This window comes from Fonsecaea multimorphosa (genome assembly GCF_000836435.1).
Source record: "Fonsecaea multimorphosa CBS 102226 unplaced genomic scaffold supercont1.4, whole genome shotgun sequence".
In the NCBI taxonomy this organism is placed as follows: domain Eukaryota; kingdom Fungi; phylum Ascomycota; class Eurotiomycetes; order Chaetothyriales; family Herpotrichiellaceae; genus Fonsecaea; species Fonsecaea multimorphosa.
Window position 1 is genome coordinate 1119361 of NW_015971638.1, and position 15833 is coordinate 1135193.

General features: G+C 53.7%; 6 protein-coding genes across 6 annotated transcripts; 4 read left to right on the plus strand and 2 right to left on the minus strand.

The window, feature by feature from the left end:
- Positions 1-1022: 1022 nt before the first annotated feature.
- On the plus strand, positions 1023-3320 carry Z520_03060 (uncharacterized protein; the record flags this gene model as incomplete). The annotated part of the gene is made up of 2 exons (XM_016773573.1): positions 1023-3171; positions 3232-3320. The coding sequence occupies 2 exons, from the start codon at positions 1023-1025 to the stop codon at positions 3318-3320; spliced, it is 2238 nt and encodes a 745-aa protein (XP_016635630.1).
- Positions 3321-3824: 504 nt separating this feature from the next.
- Positions 3825-5267, plus strand: Z520_03061 (uncharacterized protein; the record flags this gene model as incomplete). The annotated part of the gene is made up of 1 exon (XM_016773574.1): positions 3825-5267. The coding sequence occupies one exon, from the start codon at positions 3825-3827 to the stop codon at positions 5265-5267; it is 1443 nt and encodes a 480-aa protein (XP_016635631.1).
- A 1929-nt stretch (positions 5268-7196) lies between these two features.
- Z520_03062 (uncharacterized protein) lies at positions 7197-8698 on the plus strand (the record flags this gene model as incomplete). Its single annotated transcript, XM_016773575.1, has 2 exons — positions 7197-7322; positions 7400-8698. 2 exons carry the CDS (start codon positions 7197-7199, stop codon positions 8696-8698), a joined length of 1425 nt encoding a protein of 474 aa, XP_016635632.1.
- Positions 8699-9039: 341 nt separating this feature from the next.
- On the minus strand, positions 9040-10984 carry Z520_03063 (uncharacterized protein; the record flags this gene model as incomplete). The annotated part of the gene is made up of 3 exons (XM_016773576.1): positions 9040-9799; positions 9892-10387; positions 10504-10984. 3 exons carry the CDS (start codon positions 10982-10984, stop codon positions 9040-9042), a joined length of 1737 nt encoding a protein of 578 aa, XP_016635633.1.
- An 894-nt stretch (positions 10985-11878) lies between these two features.
- Positions 11879-12616, plus strand: Z520_03064 (uncharacterized protein; the record flags this gene model as incomplete). Its single annotated transcript, XM_016773577.1, has 3 exons — positions 11879-11894; positions 11986-12134; positions 12233-12616. The coding sequence occupies 3 exons, from the start codon at positions 11879-11881 to the stop codon at positions 12614-12616; spliced, it is 549 nt and encodes a 182-aa protein (XP_016635634.1).
- Positions 12617-12830: 214 nt separating this feature from the next.
- On the minus strand, positions 12831-14708 carry Z520_03065 (uncharacterized protein; the record flags this gene model as incomplete). Its single annotated transcript, XM_016773578.1, has 3 exons — positions 12831-13608; positions 13725-14211; positions 14288-14708. 3 exons carry the CDS (start codon positions 14706-14708, stop codon positions 12831-12833), a joined length of 1686 nt encoding a protein of 561 aa, XP_016635635.1.
- Between the last annotated feature and the right edge of the window lie 1125 nt (positions 14709-15833).

Here is a 15833-nt window from a genome sequence, read left to right on the forward strand (position 1 = left end):
TCCATTATTATTTGCATCAAAACCAAAACGGGGCACGGGGGTTAGGTCAGTTCTAGTGGTTGAACGCCCCCCCAAAAGTGGCTTGATTTTGTTGTATAGTCAGGACTCGCAGGATGCACGTATCCGAAATTGATGAAACCTGGGATCGGGCCGTGATCGGCCTACAAAATGAAAAGGAGATTGGTACAAGAGCGCAGGGATATCCTTGGAGCTGTCAATGGCAATTATTTGCACATGCTCGTCGTCTTCGGTATTCGACCCTCGGATGTTTCAGCACCTCACATGTTTCCATCTGTGCTCGGCCAGCCTCTATAAGCCGGGGCCACTAGGCTAAATTGTCTAGGCAGGAAAGTTGAGGGAAGGGCTTGGGGGTTCGCCCCCATAGACACCGAGGAGGCGCCCAATAGCCTGCATGGGGGTGAGGGTCATGCCCATAAGGCCAATCAAGCACCGCTGGGCTCGGTTAAAGCCGCCCCCAAGTCGGGCTGCCAACACCGAAATGCATCCCCCACGCGCATGCCCACTGGTTCTAAAGGCCCTGTGCAGTGAACCATGACGACGGCCCTGCAGCGGGCTTCCACTTCCATGCCTCTCCGCAGAGCCATCAGCCCATTCACCCTTTTGCGACACACGGGACTCTTCCCATCCATGACAACCCCGAAGACTTCTTCCTACATGCTTGGGGGGTTTGGATCTCAGCTTCATTTCTAGTGTCCTTGCGTCAGGAACTGAACCGTTCACTTCCTTCAGACATCTCGCTGTCTGACCTACCTTCTTCATTGATGCCCTGTCCTCTACTCTAGCCTCAATTGCTCACGGGCTTTACCAACTTCACGCCATAGCTTTGTTGTTCATCTCACCGTCTCTTTTAGGTGGACTTGGATCATGGGCGCTCCGGAACAGTGACGTTAATCACTGTATTTGTTGATCGTCGAAGCCACGGCTCCCTCAGCGCAATCCGTCCTATTCAACGTTTGACCCGCAATTGACGCGAGACTGTACCTCCCACTACTATAGAAACCATGGCCTCGGCCGGTCGCTCCTCTTCCGCTCGTCGTTTCCTCAAACCACTCCTTTATTCTGGTACCGCAATCGCTGCGGCTGGCGGCGCCGTCTTGTACCTCTCCTACCGTCCCATAAACGTACCTGGCTCTCAGGGCGCCATCGTCCCCATTCCGAGAACAGAAGATGGCACCATCATCCCTCCAAAGTTCCCCTTGATTAAACCACGCGCTGAACAGATTTCCGACCTGAGGAAGAGTGGTGGACTGGTGGGTGCCGCGCCAGAGACGCCCCTCCGGCAGCAATTGAAGAATAGTTTAGACCGATTAAGAGGCGCAACGAGCGATAATAGAGACATAACCTTACCTGCGGAACAAGAAGCTGGGGAGCCGTATGACCTCTTGGTCATTGGTGGAGGGGCTACAGGCTCTGGGATTGCCTTGGACGCAGCCACTCGCGGTCTTAAGGTCGCTCTTGTCGAGCGCGATGACTTCGCTGCTGGAACAAGTAGCAAGAGCACGAAACTAGTGCACGGCGGCGTACGGTACCTCGAAAAGGCTTTCTGGGAGCTGGACTACAACCAGTATGCACTGGTGAAAGAAGCCCTGCGCGAGAGGAAATATTTTCTTGACACGGCCCCTCATCTGTCAATGTGGCTCCCTATCATGATCCCTTTGCAGAAATGGTGGCAAGCACCCTATTTCTGGGCAGGTACGAAATTATACGACTATCTCGCAGGCAGTGAAGGCATCGAAACTAGCTACTTCTTGACCAAGAGCAAGGCCTTGGACGCTTTTCCAATGTTGAAAAAGGAGAACCTGGTAGGAGCGCTGGTGTACTATGATGGGGCTCACAACGACAGCCGCATGAACATTTCTATTGCGGCCACAGCTGCGCTCTACGGTGCAACGGTGGTCAACCATATGGAAGTTACCGGCTTGACCAAGGACCAGAACGGCAAGCTGAATGGTGCTGTGGTCCGAGATGTGATTGCCGAGAAGAATGGCAAACCGACGTCGCCTTTCACCATCCGCGCCAAAGGTATTATAAATGCAACGGGCCCTTTCTGCGACTCCATACGGAAGATGGACGACCAAAACGTCCAGGAAATTGTCGCCCCTAGCTCAGGTGTCCATGTGGTGCTTCCGGGGTATTACAGCCCACAGCGAAACTCAATGGGTCTGATCGATCCTGCGACGTCCGATGGCCGTGTCATCTTCTTCCTCCCGTGGCAGGGCAACACCATCGCTGGCACCACCGATGCCCCATGCAATATTACTCAGCACCCGATTGCGGGGGAGGAAGAGATTGGCTGGATTCTGAATGAGATCAAGGGATACCTGTCTCCCGACATCAACGTCCGACGTGGAGATGTTCTTGCTGCCTGGTCCGGGATTCGCCCGCTGGTCAAAGATCCCAAAGCAAAGAATACCGAGTCGCTCGTGCGGAATCATCTTGTGACTGTCTCGGCATCGGGACTGCTCACTTGTGCTGGTGGTAAATGGACAACATATCGTCAAATGGCAGAGGATGCGGTTGACGAAGCCATCAACCAATTTAGGTTGCAGACGAAGCCCTTGACAACACCGAGGAGGATCAGCGGAACTGAAAAGATGGACGACGCAGCCCCGCTTGATGGGACATGTCAAACACACCAAGTAAGGCTTGTTGGTGCTCATGGATTCTCCAAGACTCTGTTCATCAACCTAATCCAACATTTTGGTCTCGAGACCGAAGTGGCGAAGCATCTTGCGGAGGCATATGGCGACCGTGCGTGGACGGTGGCAGCACTCTCAAGCCCGACTAACGAGAGGTTCCCAGTCAGAGGAGAACGTATTTCTGCGCTGTACCCATTTATAGATGGAGAAGTACGGTACGCAGTAAGGCACGAATTTGCGCAACGAGCGGTGGATGTGATTGCACGAAGGACAAGATTAGCTTTCCTAAACGCCCAGGCTGCGTTGGAAGCGTTACCGAAGGTTATCGACTTGATGGCTGAAGAGTTAAAGTGGGACAGCAAGAGGAAAGACGTCGAGTGGAAGGAAAGCGTTGCCTTTCTCGCCTCGATGGGCCTTCCACGAAGCAAGTTGAATGTCTCTAGGAGAGATGTTGAGAGTGGCAAAGCCGGATTTGCCGACGAGTATGAGAGGAAGCTCTATTCGAGATATGGTGAGTGGAGCGCTGTTGTCTCGCAACGAGCCTTGGGCAGATTGCTAATAGAGAGTTCAGATGGTCCAGCGGATACGCTTGAGAGTGACTCGAAATTGAGGCCCGGACAAAATCCAGTCCTGGGACAGGAATCGCCCGCCAACAAGTAGCTTTCTCTTCAGCTGGATATCCGGACTGAACAACACCTTAGCCGAAGTTGGGATTTTCTTAGGACCTCCGGGGGCGAGCCTTGCTCTTTTGGTGAAGGGGATCCTGCAAGTCGTACCAAGTGTATCGGTGGCGATCCTCGTGAACTATTTGGACGCGACCCAGTCGCACAGAAGGGCAGCCACTCAGCGCAGCATGTTGCAAAATACGCCTTGACTATCAGCAAAATGCTAGCCGGACCTGCGGTATCCTTGGGTGGCTCCTGCTTGCGATACAGTGTGACGTCCCCCCATCAAGGCCTACAAGAAGGGAGGTATTCCTTTTCTTTCACCTCTTTGGACAATTCTCTGCGCAATTCCCTTATCCTTCAACAACATATCTATTCTTTGGAGCAGAGCCGTCACCATCCTCATACCCTTCGCTTAAGCGGTGCGGCTACTCTCCACACATCCTCATAACACCCGCGCAGTCTGCATTACCACCTTGACCCTAAAGTCTTTCCAAACATGGAGCTTTCTTGCAGAACGTCGGCCTCCGACGTCCGCGGCAGCGACGACAGTCCTCCCACCAGCGGCGACACGTTGGTCTCCAATAACCCTAGCAATATCGAGAGTGCCCCTAAGAGCGGGAACATGGCGCAAGAGAAACAAAACGACCCTATGGCTAGCCGGACAGACGGTGGAGTGGAATACAAGAGCATGGTCTGGTGGCAGGCGGGAATGGTCATGGTCGCTGAAACCATTTCTCTTGGTATCCTTTCACTGCCGGCCGCCATGGCTACCTTGGGCATCGTACCAGGTCTCATCTTACTTGTGTTGCTCGGCGCGATGGCTTCATATACCGGGTTTGTCATCGGACAGTTTAAGAGGCGATACCCTCACATTCACTCGATGGCTTGCGCCGGTGGAGTGTTATTTGGCAAATGGGGGGACCGAATTCTCGGCTGGGGTCAATTTTTGTTCTACGTCTTTATCATGGGCAGTCACATCTTGACCTTCTCCATCATGATGAACGCCATCACGGACCACGGCGCCTGCACCATTATCTGGATGGTGATTGGCACCGTTTTGAGCCTCGTCTTCACGCTGCCACGGACCCTGAAACACCTTTCCTACTACTCGATCGCCAGCTTCATCAGTATCATCGGAGCGGTCATGATCACCATGATCGGGGTTTCGATCACGAAGCCAGGAGCCGGACCAGATGGGGTCATCCATGTTCGACTGTGGCCGCGACCAGGTCTCAGCTTCCAGGACGGATTCAACGCCGTGTCCAATATGGTCTTTGCGTATGCCGGCCACGTTGCCTTCTTCACCTTCATCTCCGAGTTGAGGAATCCAAACGACTTCCCAAAGGCCCTCGCGTTTCTGCAGTGCAGCGACATTACCATGTACATCATCACGGCTGTGGTGGTGTACTATTATGCTGGAGACAATGTTGCCAGTCCGGCGTTGGACAGTGCTAGCCCAGTGGTCAGGAAGATTGCGTATGGGGTGGCAATTGCGACGATTGTCATTGCCGGGGTTGTCAACGGGCATGTGGGCGCCAAGTTCCTGTACGTGCGACTGCTGAAAAACCGAGAGGACGACCTGCTGCACCAGAAGACCTGGAAATCATATGGAGTGTGGTTTGCCATCGTTAGCATTTCGTGGCTGGGGGCTTGGCTCATTGCTGAAGCCGTGCCAGTGTTCAACCACCTATTGGGCTTGACCTCGGCCTTGTTTGCATCTTGGTTCACGTTTGGACTGTCGGGCATGTTCTGGATGCACCTGAATCTGTACGGCAAATGGACGTGTGCCAAGGCTTTTCTCTTCGTTCTCAACTGTGTCAACATTCTGGTTGCTGCCATTCTATTCGCTGTGGGAACATATTCCAGCATCGCGGCCATGGTGGAAAATGGGGCAACCAACAAGCCATTTTCGTGTGCCAACAATGCTGGCGGGCATTGACAAAGAGACGGACGTATTGGGTGCGGAGACACTGGTGGTAATTCTATCTACCTCCCTATCTACCCCTTACAGCGCGCTCCTTTAGTTATTGATAGTATTGAGAGTGGTCCTGCCAATGTGTCCGGGTGTTATGGCAACTCAACTCTCTTGAGCACCATTTTTTCTTTGCTATTTCTGTTCGCGGTTTGGCAGGCAATCGGCAGTTGGATGCGGCTTATGGGTAGCAAAAGAGCCATGGCCACGGTGTGTATCATTTCGCCGCCAATTTATGGCTTCAAGCAAGGGGCAGGATCGGATGAGAACGACGACGGAGAGGGGCACGAGCCAGGAGCCAGGAGACGATATAGTTAACAGACGAGAGTGCCGAAGATTTGTATTCTGCAAGCATTCTGAATACTAGAGACATGTCTTGTGGGAACTGGTACTTTTGACACCCGTCGAGGCCGTATTGAGAGGCGGCCTTACAACTGCTGGGCCTGGCTTACCCGCAGCAGCGCTGATTCCTTCCTCCCAGAGTGAGTCCTTTCCGCTTTCTCTGTCTTTTTTTCTGTGATCAGAGAGGAATAAGGGAGTCATGACCTACCTAACCCACGGCAATCCGTGCCACGGGTGACAGGGCTGGCACGAAGTCTCATGATATTAACGAGCTCGCCATCGCGGAAACCAAGAAATCTTGAACCCCTCAACTGCCGAAAGCTGCACCCGCCGAGGGAAGCGCCTCAGCTTTTGGGAGAGAGGAACAACTGTCTTGGGGGGGCCAAGTCGGCTATTGTCATGTCCCCTGGAGTCGCCACGCGACGCTAATACCATCAGCAAAGCCGCTTGAGGAGCCCGCGACAGCCCAAAACCTCTCACAAAGGAAAATTGCCTGGCCCTGCTGCTGCCCGCGTCAAGCGGCGGCCTTTGATAATTACTACCAAGGAACGTTCCGAGGGAGCCAGCTTAAAGAATCATGTCTCTCTCGTACTATGGTACTGTGGGACCAAGCGCCGGTGTGTTCCTGTTCTGGGATCATCTGTCTTGCGCCCATTATTACTGATCAATGCGTTTCAATCTCTTATTATCCACAGGCGAATAAAGGACAACCTGTAAATGCTTTTCCGCCAGAGTGATGCCAGCCACGAGGTAATAATTACTGTTACTTCGGTATCCCACCACGGCAGTACCAACGGCCAGCTAATGGAACGAGATATATCACTACCCAACACCTGTTGGCTTTGTTCCTCTACCTCTTGTCTACATCACAGTTTTGCAATCGTTGCATCTCTACCTCTGCCATACTCGTTTCCCCATTCTCCGGTCTGTTCTGTGCGAGTGTGATTGTTTGCCGCGACTTGCACCAAGTCTATACAATTTTTTACGGCCCAGCAAGATTCGTACTGAGGAGTACTAAGCAAGCTAATCTCGACCTTTCGCGGGGGAATTTTGGAAGGGCGGTAGAGTCCAGCAACTCGTTGAATTTTTACGGGCTGACTCGAATCCTGTCGCCTGATTGAAACCGCCGTTGAACACGCATTCCATCGCCCAAAGCACACAACTTTGAATTGAGTTATTCAACCGCCGTGATAACGATTTCGTTGTGTTGGGCATCACCAAAATATCGAAAGAAAAAAACACACCCTCCGCTTTCGGACCATTCCGAGACACATTATTATTACCCTCAAAGTGCACCAATTTCTTCCCTGGGGGAGTTTCGGAAAATTCCCCCCCCACCCTCCTTTCTTGAAGGGAACATATTATCAGAAGCCCACTACTCTGATCAGAGTAGTGGGTGACTTGGGTGACCCGGAGCCTCGGGGGGTATTGAATTTACGTCATTTTTTCAAGGCCCCTGATCTCGCGCAGCCTTATCCCGCTACATACCTACGCACGCCTACCATCATCAATCCCCTCCCATCCCAGACGGCAAGTGGAAACCGGAAATAAGCCATGGGGAAAGTTCAACTTCACGTCTGTATCGTCGGTGCAGGGCTTGGAGGACTGGCAGCTGCAATTTCCATTGCTAGAGCTGGCCACAAAGTGACTGTTCTGGAGCAGGCGCCTGCCCTGGGAGAGGTGAGTGGGCCATCTTTTTATTCACTAAACAGTCCCAAAGGAGATGCCTCCAACTAATAATGCCCATCTTCGCTCAGGTCGGAGCAGGCATTCAGCTCCCACCCAACAGCACCCGCATTCTGTCTCGCTGGGGCCTTCTTCCGGCCATTGAGAAGGTCTCGGTGCGTCCCCAGAGCTTCATCCTGCGCTCCTACCGCGATGGCAAGGTCCTATCCACCCAGCCCCTCATCCCTCACTGCGAATCCGTCTATGGGTATCCTTACCTGCACATCCACCGTGCCGACTACCACAAGATCCTGGTCGAGGAAGCCGAGCGCCAGGGCGTCGAAATCCGCCTGGACTGCTTCGTGACAGGTATCGACTTTGAGCTCCCAGCCGTGCACATCAAGAACCGCTCCGAGCCCTTCACCGCAGATCTGATCATAGGCGCTGACGGCCTCAAATCTGTCTGTCGAGAAGCGCTCCTGGGCCGCCCCGATCCACCCCATCTTACTGGGGATCTGGCCTACCGAATCGTCGTCCCTGCCGAGTCAATGAAGTCCCACCCACTGCTGCGCGACCTCGTCGCAGTGCCCAATATCAACTACTGGATGGGACCCGACTCACATGTGGTTTCCTACCTCCTGAAGGGTGGTAACCTGTACAATATCGTGATCGCGTGCCCGGACAACCTGCCCGAGTTCATCAACCAGCAAAAGGCCGACCTGAACGAGATGCACGCATTGTTCAAGAACTGGGACCCGCAGCTGCGGGCCTTGCTGGAGCTGTGCAAGGACACGAGCAAATGGCGCCTGCAGAACTCGCGCGAGATGCCCACCTGGAGCCACCCGAGCGGCCGATTCACCCTGTTGGGCGACGCCTGCCACGCCACCCTGCCGTACTTGGCCCAGGGCGCTGCGCAAGCCGTCGAGGACGGCGCCGTGCTGGGCCACCTGTTCGAGAAGATCGAGTCCCGCGCCCAGGTCCCCGACCTGCTGACCATCTACGAGAGCCTGCGCAAGCCCCGCACCACGCGTGTGGTCATGGGTGCGTCGCAGTATGGGAGGGAAATCTTCCACCTCCACGACGGCCCCCGCCAGAAGGAGCGCGATCGCCAACTTCTCGCGTGGCAGGACGAGCCGTTTGAGGGATACCAGAACCGCTGGCGAGACCCGGTCTTTCAGAAGTTCCTGTTCGGATATGACGGTAAGGAGGTCGTCGAAGACGCCTGGGATCGGTACCTGCAGGGCCGATTCCCGGGCACCATGGGCCGCTTTGCGCCCGAGCTGGACGAAACTGAAGGTTCCGCTCGCGAACTGGACGAGCTGAGGAGGGCGGAGAGGAGAATCAATGGTGACGCTGTCGCTGGCGCCGATGAGGATCAGGCGAGGCTGTGATGAGTGGCGAGACTGTCTATGCCGCGTTTGACTGAGCTTGAAAGTTGGCCCTTTCCCCCTTTTTCTTATGCATTACGGCTGGCGCGTTCAATGGGTTTCTGGTCTCCAGCATTTTTGAAGCGGCACCGTCCACAAGACTTGTTGTAAATAGGATCTCGCTGGGAGGCCTCGGATATAACAATGCGAGTGGACTGTCCTCTTGTTTCGTCTTCCTTCGGACTGTAAATCAAAGACACTCGTGTTCGCGCACACATATTATACCTCGTGATTTGTCTCTCTTGATCCTCGGCTGTCCTCTTTTTTGAGCTTCCTCTCAAATTGTAAGATGTAAGTCCTCCGCCCTACCTGAACGGATTCGAATTGTGTATCTCCCTCCACAACCGCTGCCCGTCAATGTCACTTGTGGTGGGGAACCAGAGGAAATTGAGCAGCTTCTCCTTCAAACTCTGCCAGCTCAGGATCTGCATCCTATGCACGAGCCGCTCGAGCACCGAGATGTACCACGTCTTGTCTTCGGCCGTGGATGCGAGAGCGCCCATGAACGTGATCCACAGCATCAGCGGAGCGCCCTTGCGCCATCCCTTGCCGTCGTGGCCGCCGCCGCTCGACGTGGATATTATTAGATGCTGCCTGATCTGTGAGGCAAGCTTTGCAAAGGGTGCTCGCGCGGGAGGGATGGGGAAGACGCTGATGAGGCTGGACACGACACCCGCGCACCAGGTGGCCTGTTGGAGTGAGTACATTCCGTCGTCTGCGGACGTCGTGGTGGTGGCCCCCGGACTCGAGTGCATCGACATTAAGCTGTGCTGGACAAAGTTCCTTTGGTCGGCGAGTGTTAACATGCTCTGGGCTTGCGGTCTACCCATGATGTAGTCTTCAACCGCCAGCAGATATGTCGAAAGGTGCAGGAGGACATTGTAGAGCTGTTGGGCCATTTCCGGGGGGACGAGATCGTAGAGCATCTGAAACCCTGAGCCGAGCTGAGCTAGAGGATGGCCTGGCCTTTTGACACTGGCCAGGGTCCTTTCCGGAGACTCGCCGATTGGCACAAAGGGCAGGGTCGGTCTCTGCAGCAATCGAGACGCCAGAATCACATCCCCACTGTCCCATCAAAAGTCAAGCAGACATCGAGTCAGTGACATGCAAGTAACAAGGTGGAGAAACAGGCTATCCCTGGTGACGGGCATTCTTACTAGCTCAGCATTGCCGCCAAACCGGGGAACTTGATGTCGTCAACGCCTCCCCGCATGGCCAGCATCTTTGCCAACCCGTGGACGTGCATGTGCACGGGATCTAGTCGACCTGCGTATGTATCCAGGCCCTGCAGAGCATTCAGTGGGCCCTGCGAGGGCGAGTAAGGAGGTTCGCGCGTGTCGTGGGCTGCTGTTTTGTCACCATGAAACGCCAACGCCTGCACGGCAAGAATACTCTCGTCGGAACATCGAGTAGAGGCATTACTGAATCGTCTATTGACCTCTCCCACCACCACCGAGTAGCAGTACCACTTTGCTCTCTGACTAACTGGGTTGAGGCCAGAAGCCTCGGTGACCGACAGCCTGGCTAATTGGCCGAAGCAAAGGGCGTGGAACAAGGTGCTGTCACTCATGAACCAAGATATCCAATGGCGTGCGACGCTCTCTTCCATGCCATCTGGCTCCGGGAGAAACATGATATTGAAGTAGTGGTTGACTGTTTGCAAAGTATATCGAATTAGATCAAGGGTCGCTCCGCGCCAATTGGCCGCAAATCTTTTTTCAATGCTGCAGATCAAGATGTTGGAGGGAGGTATTCGTGTACTGGCTTACCTTGGGCAATAATGGGGGCAGCTATTTCCCTTGGCAGCCGCGATGGATAGCTGGCAAATGGATCAATATCACCCGCACCTACTGTGTGGAGAGGACTGGGGACAGGGTGCGATCCAAGGATGGTCTGCCTTCTGGATGGCACAACTTGTCGAGAGCCTGAGGGACCAGCTCCCCCAAAGCAGGTATCTTGGTCCTGCTCGTCATTTGACTGTGATGATACTAGCCCGGTATTGGCCAGAGGGGTTTGCTGCACGGCCGGAGGCTGTATTGAGCCAATCTGAGAACTGCCCTCCTGCCTCGACTGCTTTTTGCCCTGCCTGATCTTGGCCCACGACGCGCGTGAAGCATGGGCCCGAATGACTGATTTAGCCTCGCGTCGCGCCTGGGTCGAGTCGGGCCGTGCAGTCACAAATCGCAGTTTGGGCGGCTCAACTGGGTTCTTTGCAGTGGTTGGGTCGCCTTCCTCGGTCTGGTCTGGCATTATTATCAAATGGCTGACGGGGTTCGCACATTGTGGTTGGGGCGGAGAAAATAGGCTCCTTTTCCGCCGAAGCTTCTGGGGACCGGGTAAGCTTTGTTTCAATACCACGAGGATCGGAGCGAGTGTGAATCAGGGTAATCTTTTGTAACGAACGTGACTAGCAGGAATACCCCATGGATAGAGGTAGGTAGCGATGGGCAAGATAGTGACGGCGTGTGAGATGCAAGGAAGAGGGGGCCGAAGGGGGGGTTCTTTGGAGGAGAATTTCCAAGGCCAAGCACGTGAGTGGCTGCCGCTGACTAAGGGGCCACACTAGCCGTAGTTGGAAGTTGGATTTTAGCGTGGGTGGAGTCGTATACAAATAGTAGTCGGGCATGTTTTCTACTATGTTGGTACATGTACGAGGTATTATACCTGGCGAGCTGGGTGCCCAGGTAGCTGGATATTGATTTATCCACGTCATTCGACAGCTACTGCCCTCGCTTTCTGACGGTACACTCAGCCTCAATGGCACTGCAGAAGCACATTCTCCTGCACTAGTTCTCCGACGTGAAACCCCATCCCAACATACGGTAACTGCCCTAGAACTGTCCTTAGTCCGGAAACCCCTGTGCCTACGCACTTTGCTGCTTGTTATAGTTCTGCTTCCTGCACTGACAAAGTTCGAAACCACTATCATACTCATTTCTTAGTCACACACACATCCTCTGGCATTCGGGCGTTTAATTAGCTAAGGCTGCTGCAAGTATTTCACAAAAGTCCTCGAACAGTTTCTGGGGTATTTATCTCCCGAGACCCATACTTGGGACTTTTGCTTCAGCACAGACGGTCGCATCCGACGGACTCTGAGGGACAACAGGCAATAATCCCTACAGTTCAACCTAGTCGCCCAGCATGACTATGAGTTCCAGTGAGTTTCCCTCAGCGATCCTGTCGGAGCTATGGTCCCAAGAAACGGCATGCCGTATCCTCGCACAGCCAAAAGGAAAACACTAACAAAGAGCGCCGTCAAGACACCTCCCAATACTCTGCCACGCAATACCCTTCAGTCGCCCCACGAGTTGAGAGCAGGATACCCACGAGCTCCGACAGTGAGAACCCGCCAGGAGAAATTCAAATGCAGATCGGAGAGACGGCAGAGATGCGCGAGGTATGTATGGTTGCTGGATTACCTGCCCTTCCCACGTTTCGCCTTTTTCAACACATGTCACAACTCGCGGCTCACTCGTCTTTTTTCCCCCTCTCCAGCGTCGAAGAGTCCAAAACCGACTGGCCCAACAAGCCTTCCGCGCCCGGCAGAAGATCCGGGTCCAGGCACTGGAGAGCGAATGGACCCAGCTGCGACAGCTGCACGAGGCCTTGAACCAGGCCTGTTCACAACAGGCCAAGGAGATCAAACAGCTGCAGTCGCGGGTCGAGGAGCTGCTTCAAGACATTGAACTTATCAAGAATTCTCAAGAGAACGAGGGGAACTCCTGGTCCTCGTCTTGCCCTACGACACCCGAGCAACAGCTTCCCATGACGAGTGCGATCACAGTGGCCGAGGCGGAACTGCGGAATTTCTTCATCGAGGGCAGGATCTCGGACTTCCCAGAGTTTCCAGAGTCGTTTCGATCTCGCTACTCTGCCTAGGTGAGAGGCGAGTGCAGTATTCGTTTTGGAGGTTTATTCCTCAGAGAGGCCGTTCTGAGCAGACGGGTATCTTTGAGATGAACTACAGATCTATCAGTTGCGGGTTAAAAAGTGATCCGGATTAGGATGTCCTGGTGTTTTGCTCTTGATGCGGTCTGAGCGTACGATCCAGGTAGAAATCTATATTACGAGTTGCTCCTATTATGGGTCATGCTCATAGCTCATCTAGCACATCAAGTCCATGCTGAACCGCCTTCCAAATATCGAGGCCGTCGGGATCGCTCGTCCGAGGATGCCATAAGAACGACTGCAACAAAACCTTCAGGTCCTTCCATCCCTTTATGTCGAACTCGTCCAACACTTCCATGATCCGTAGCAGGAACCAAGGACGATCAGGCAGCCCTATCGAGCCGATCGCACCCATGGCCAGGATCCACAAATGCAACCTCAGCCTCGGAGGGTCAAAGTTCTTCCACTCGGTGGCCTGCAGGGCACGCTTGATCCTGTCAATTAAAGTCTCAAAGGGTCCCACCACCGGCGGGACGGGAAAGACGACGATGAAAGAGTAGATGATGCACGCTAACCGGCAGGTCTCGTATTGCAGGTCGTCGACGGCAACGTCCCTGGCGGTGAGAAGCTCCTCCGCTGACCACAGCGACATCAGCTTGTGCTGAACGAAGTTTCTCTGGTCGATGATCTCGGGAGACGTCCGTGGCATCCACCTCCCACTCGCGTGGTTCTCGACCACAACCGTGAAGTCGCAGATGTCGCGGATGACTGTCAGCAGATCGTCGAGGTAGCTCGGCGCGGAAGGTTTGGGGCTCCAGACTTGCCAGAAGCCCGTGCCTAGGGTGCCTAGGTCAGCAGCAACGGCGTCACGCTCGTGGTTGGTTATAGAGAGACGACCATCTCCGCGGACGAAGGTGGCCGTGTGGGATATAAAGGGAAAGATGGGTCTCCCAATACTGCGGCATGCGCCCATGATACCGCACCTGTGGGTTCAGTGACATGATAAGTCAGCATTTAGGCTTCGGAGAAGCGGCTCCGACTTTGCATATAAACGTGGCATTTGAAGAGGTGGAGAGCGCATGGGGCGAAATCGGCTTACCAAGAGACTATCGGAGCGATCCCGGGTGTCTTGATCTTGTGCAAGTTCCCAAGTAGGTCCATCATTTTGATAAGGCCAAGGACATGCTCAATGACAATCTCCATCTTCAGATAGATATGAATTGACTGTAGCTCTCTCAAAAAGGACTGCCGCGGGTAACTTGGCCCCGACCTAATTCTATCTTCGCGGCCAGAGTATGCAAGCACCAGGACGGCCCAGATGTTGGAATCTGACAAGGCTCGTTTGGGGTCCGGGTCGCTGATTTCCGTATTCAAGTGGCGGATGGCTTCTGTGCCGACCATCAACTCTGTGGCTGTCGGGTTACTGATCCCCTGTTGTATGCGGTCATGCACCATGACCGCGAAGATCATGGCGTGGAGTTGTGCTGGGTGCTGGGAGAGCGACGCCATGACATTGCTGGCAAAGGATCTTCCATACTTCCCGGTCAGCGCAGCTTTGGATACCAGCTTCGCAAGAACGTCAGGGACTGCAGACACAATCTCGTCAGCACCGAGGAGAAATCCCTCTTCAACAACATGCATAGTTTTCTCAGGATCACTGACGGTTATGCAGGTGTCGTTTGACCAGCCCATTCGGAAGTGCTGATGGGAGAAGAGGATAGGGCTCGTCGGCATCAGGTTCCAAGAGCAGCGATGGACTTTGAGAGTAATTCACCACCGCCAGAGCCTCGTCACGTTCTGCTTTCCTTGCGACAGTCTTTTTGGAAGTCACTGTCCTAGGTTTCCGATCCTTTCCCCGCTTGACAAGAGGCTTTCGCGGGGTTACAGCAGGTTGAGAACCAGTTGTGCTGGATGTTACTGTGTCTTGTCGCCCATATTGAGATTCATCCCGATCGTCCTGCTCGTCCTGATCGTCCTGGTTCGTATCGTGTTCGGAGCCTCCCCGGCCTTTTGGGAGACCTGATTGGGCGCGGACAGTGACCGAGTCTTCCCAGCCCGCGGGTTCAGGCTGAGTTTGCCGCATCCCAGAAGGTTGCCCTTTTCAGTTATGCAGCCATTGACGGTGATTCGCACACGTAGATCAAAGGCGCAAACAAGAGCCTACGGCTTTTCTGCACGAGAAGATGCAATGGGTTCGTCGTCGACAAAGATTGGGAGCGTTGGTTCATTAAGGTTGGGGCTAGACTAGGTGAGACGTTGACAAGGCTGATTCGCTGTTTCGTTTTTTGCCAGATCTGCATTAGTCTCAAAATCCAACTTCCTTTTGAAGGAATTCCGAAGTAAGCGCATATTAATATGCAACAGGTGCCGCATATCCGCCGAACATGGTCAAATAGTTTGAGGGCGGTATTGGCTTGGAAAGGTTAGACACGATCATGGTTGAGTTGAGACGCTATGCCCCACAGGTAGCGGGCTATACCAGTAAATACAAGCTCCGTATCACTTGGAAATCGTTGTCCCGTCACTCACCTGTCTTGGAGTGATCTCGCAGATATACTTGTGCAAATATCTTCCGAGCGACTCGCAACCTTCCTATGCAGAGAGAGGATGGTCATTGCGACCCTTCTCTGTCTTTCAAGTGATGACCATGGCACTTCCGTTGTATGGCAGATACGCGACCCTCACTTGAATTGCTCACCGGTAAGAGGTTGAAACAGATCTTCGATCCCACTGCCGTTTCCCAGTGTGAAAAGCCGAAGGTTTTAGTTGGTCAAGTGCGAAAGCAGTCCCTGTGACACTAGCTGAGGCTGTTCCACGACTTTTCCAACGGCTTATGTATGTGTGTCTCCAACAGGAAGCATCATGCTAGTAGCCATGAGCGGTAGAAAGGCTGGGAATTGAAAGGGACCTTGACAGTCTGATTGATGTGACCATGGGAAATGTGCCGCCAGATTTTGTCGATTGAGTTATGAAAGTGCTTGACGATCGAGCCTCTCGGTCATAACCAACGGATGTAAATCAGCCATCTGGACGTATGAAAGTGGACTGCTCAACCATTGTACGGTGCGATATTGAGAGTATTTGGTTGTTTGGAAAGAGCCAGGTGGTTGCATCACCGGATACATGTGTGAGTCACTGTGAGAATTATCATGCTAACATTTGTAAACAGGAGATCAAATTCGAGAGTTGAAAAGAGAAACACTTGCAG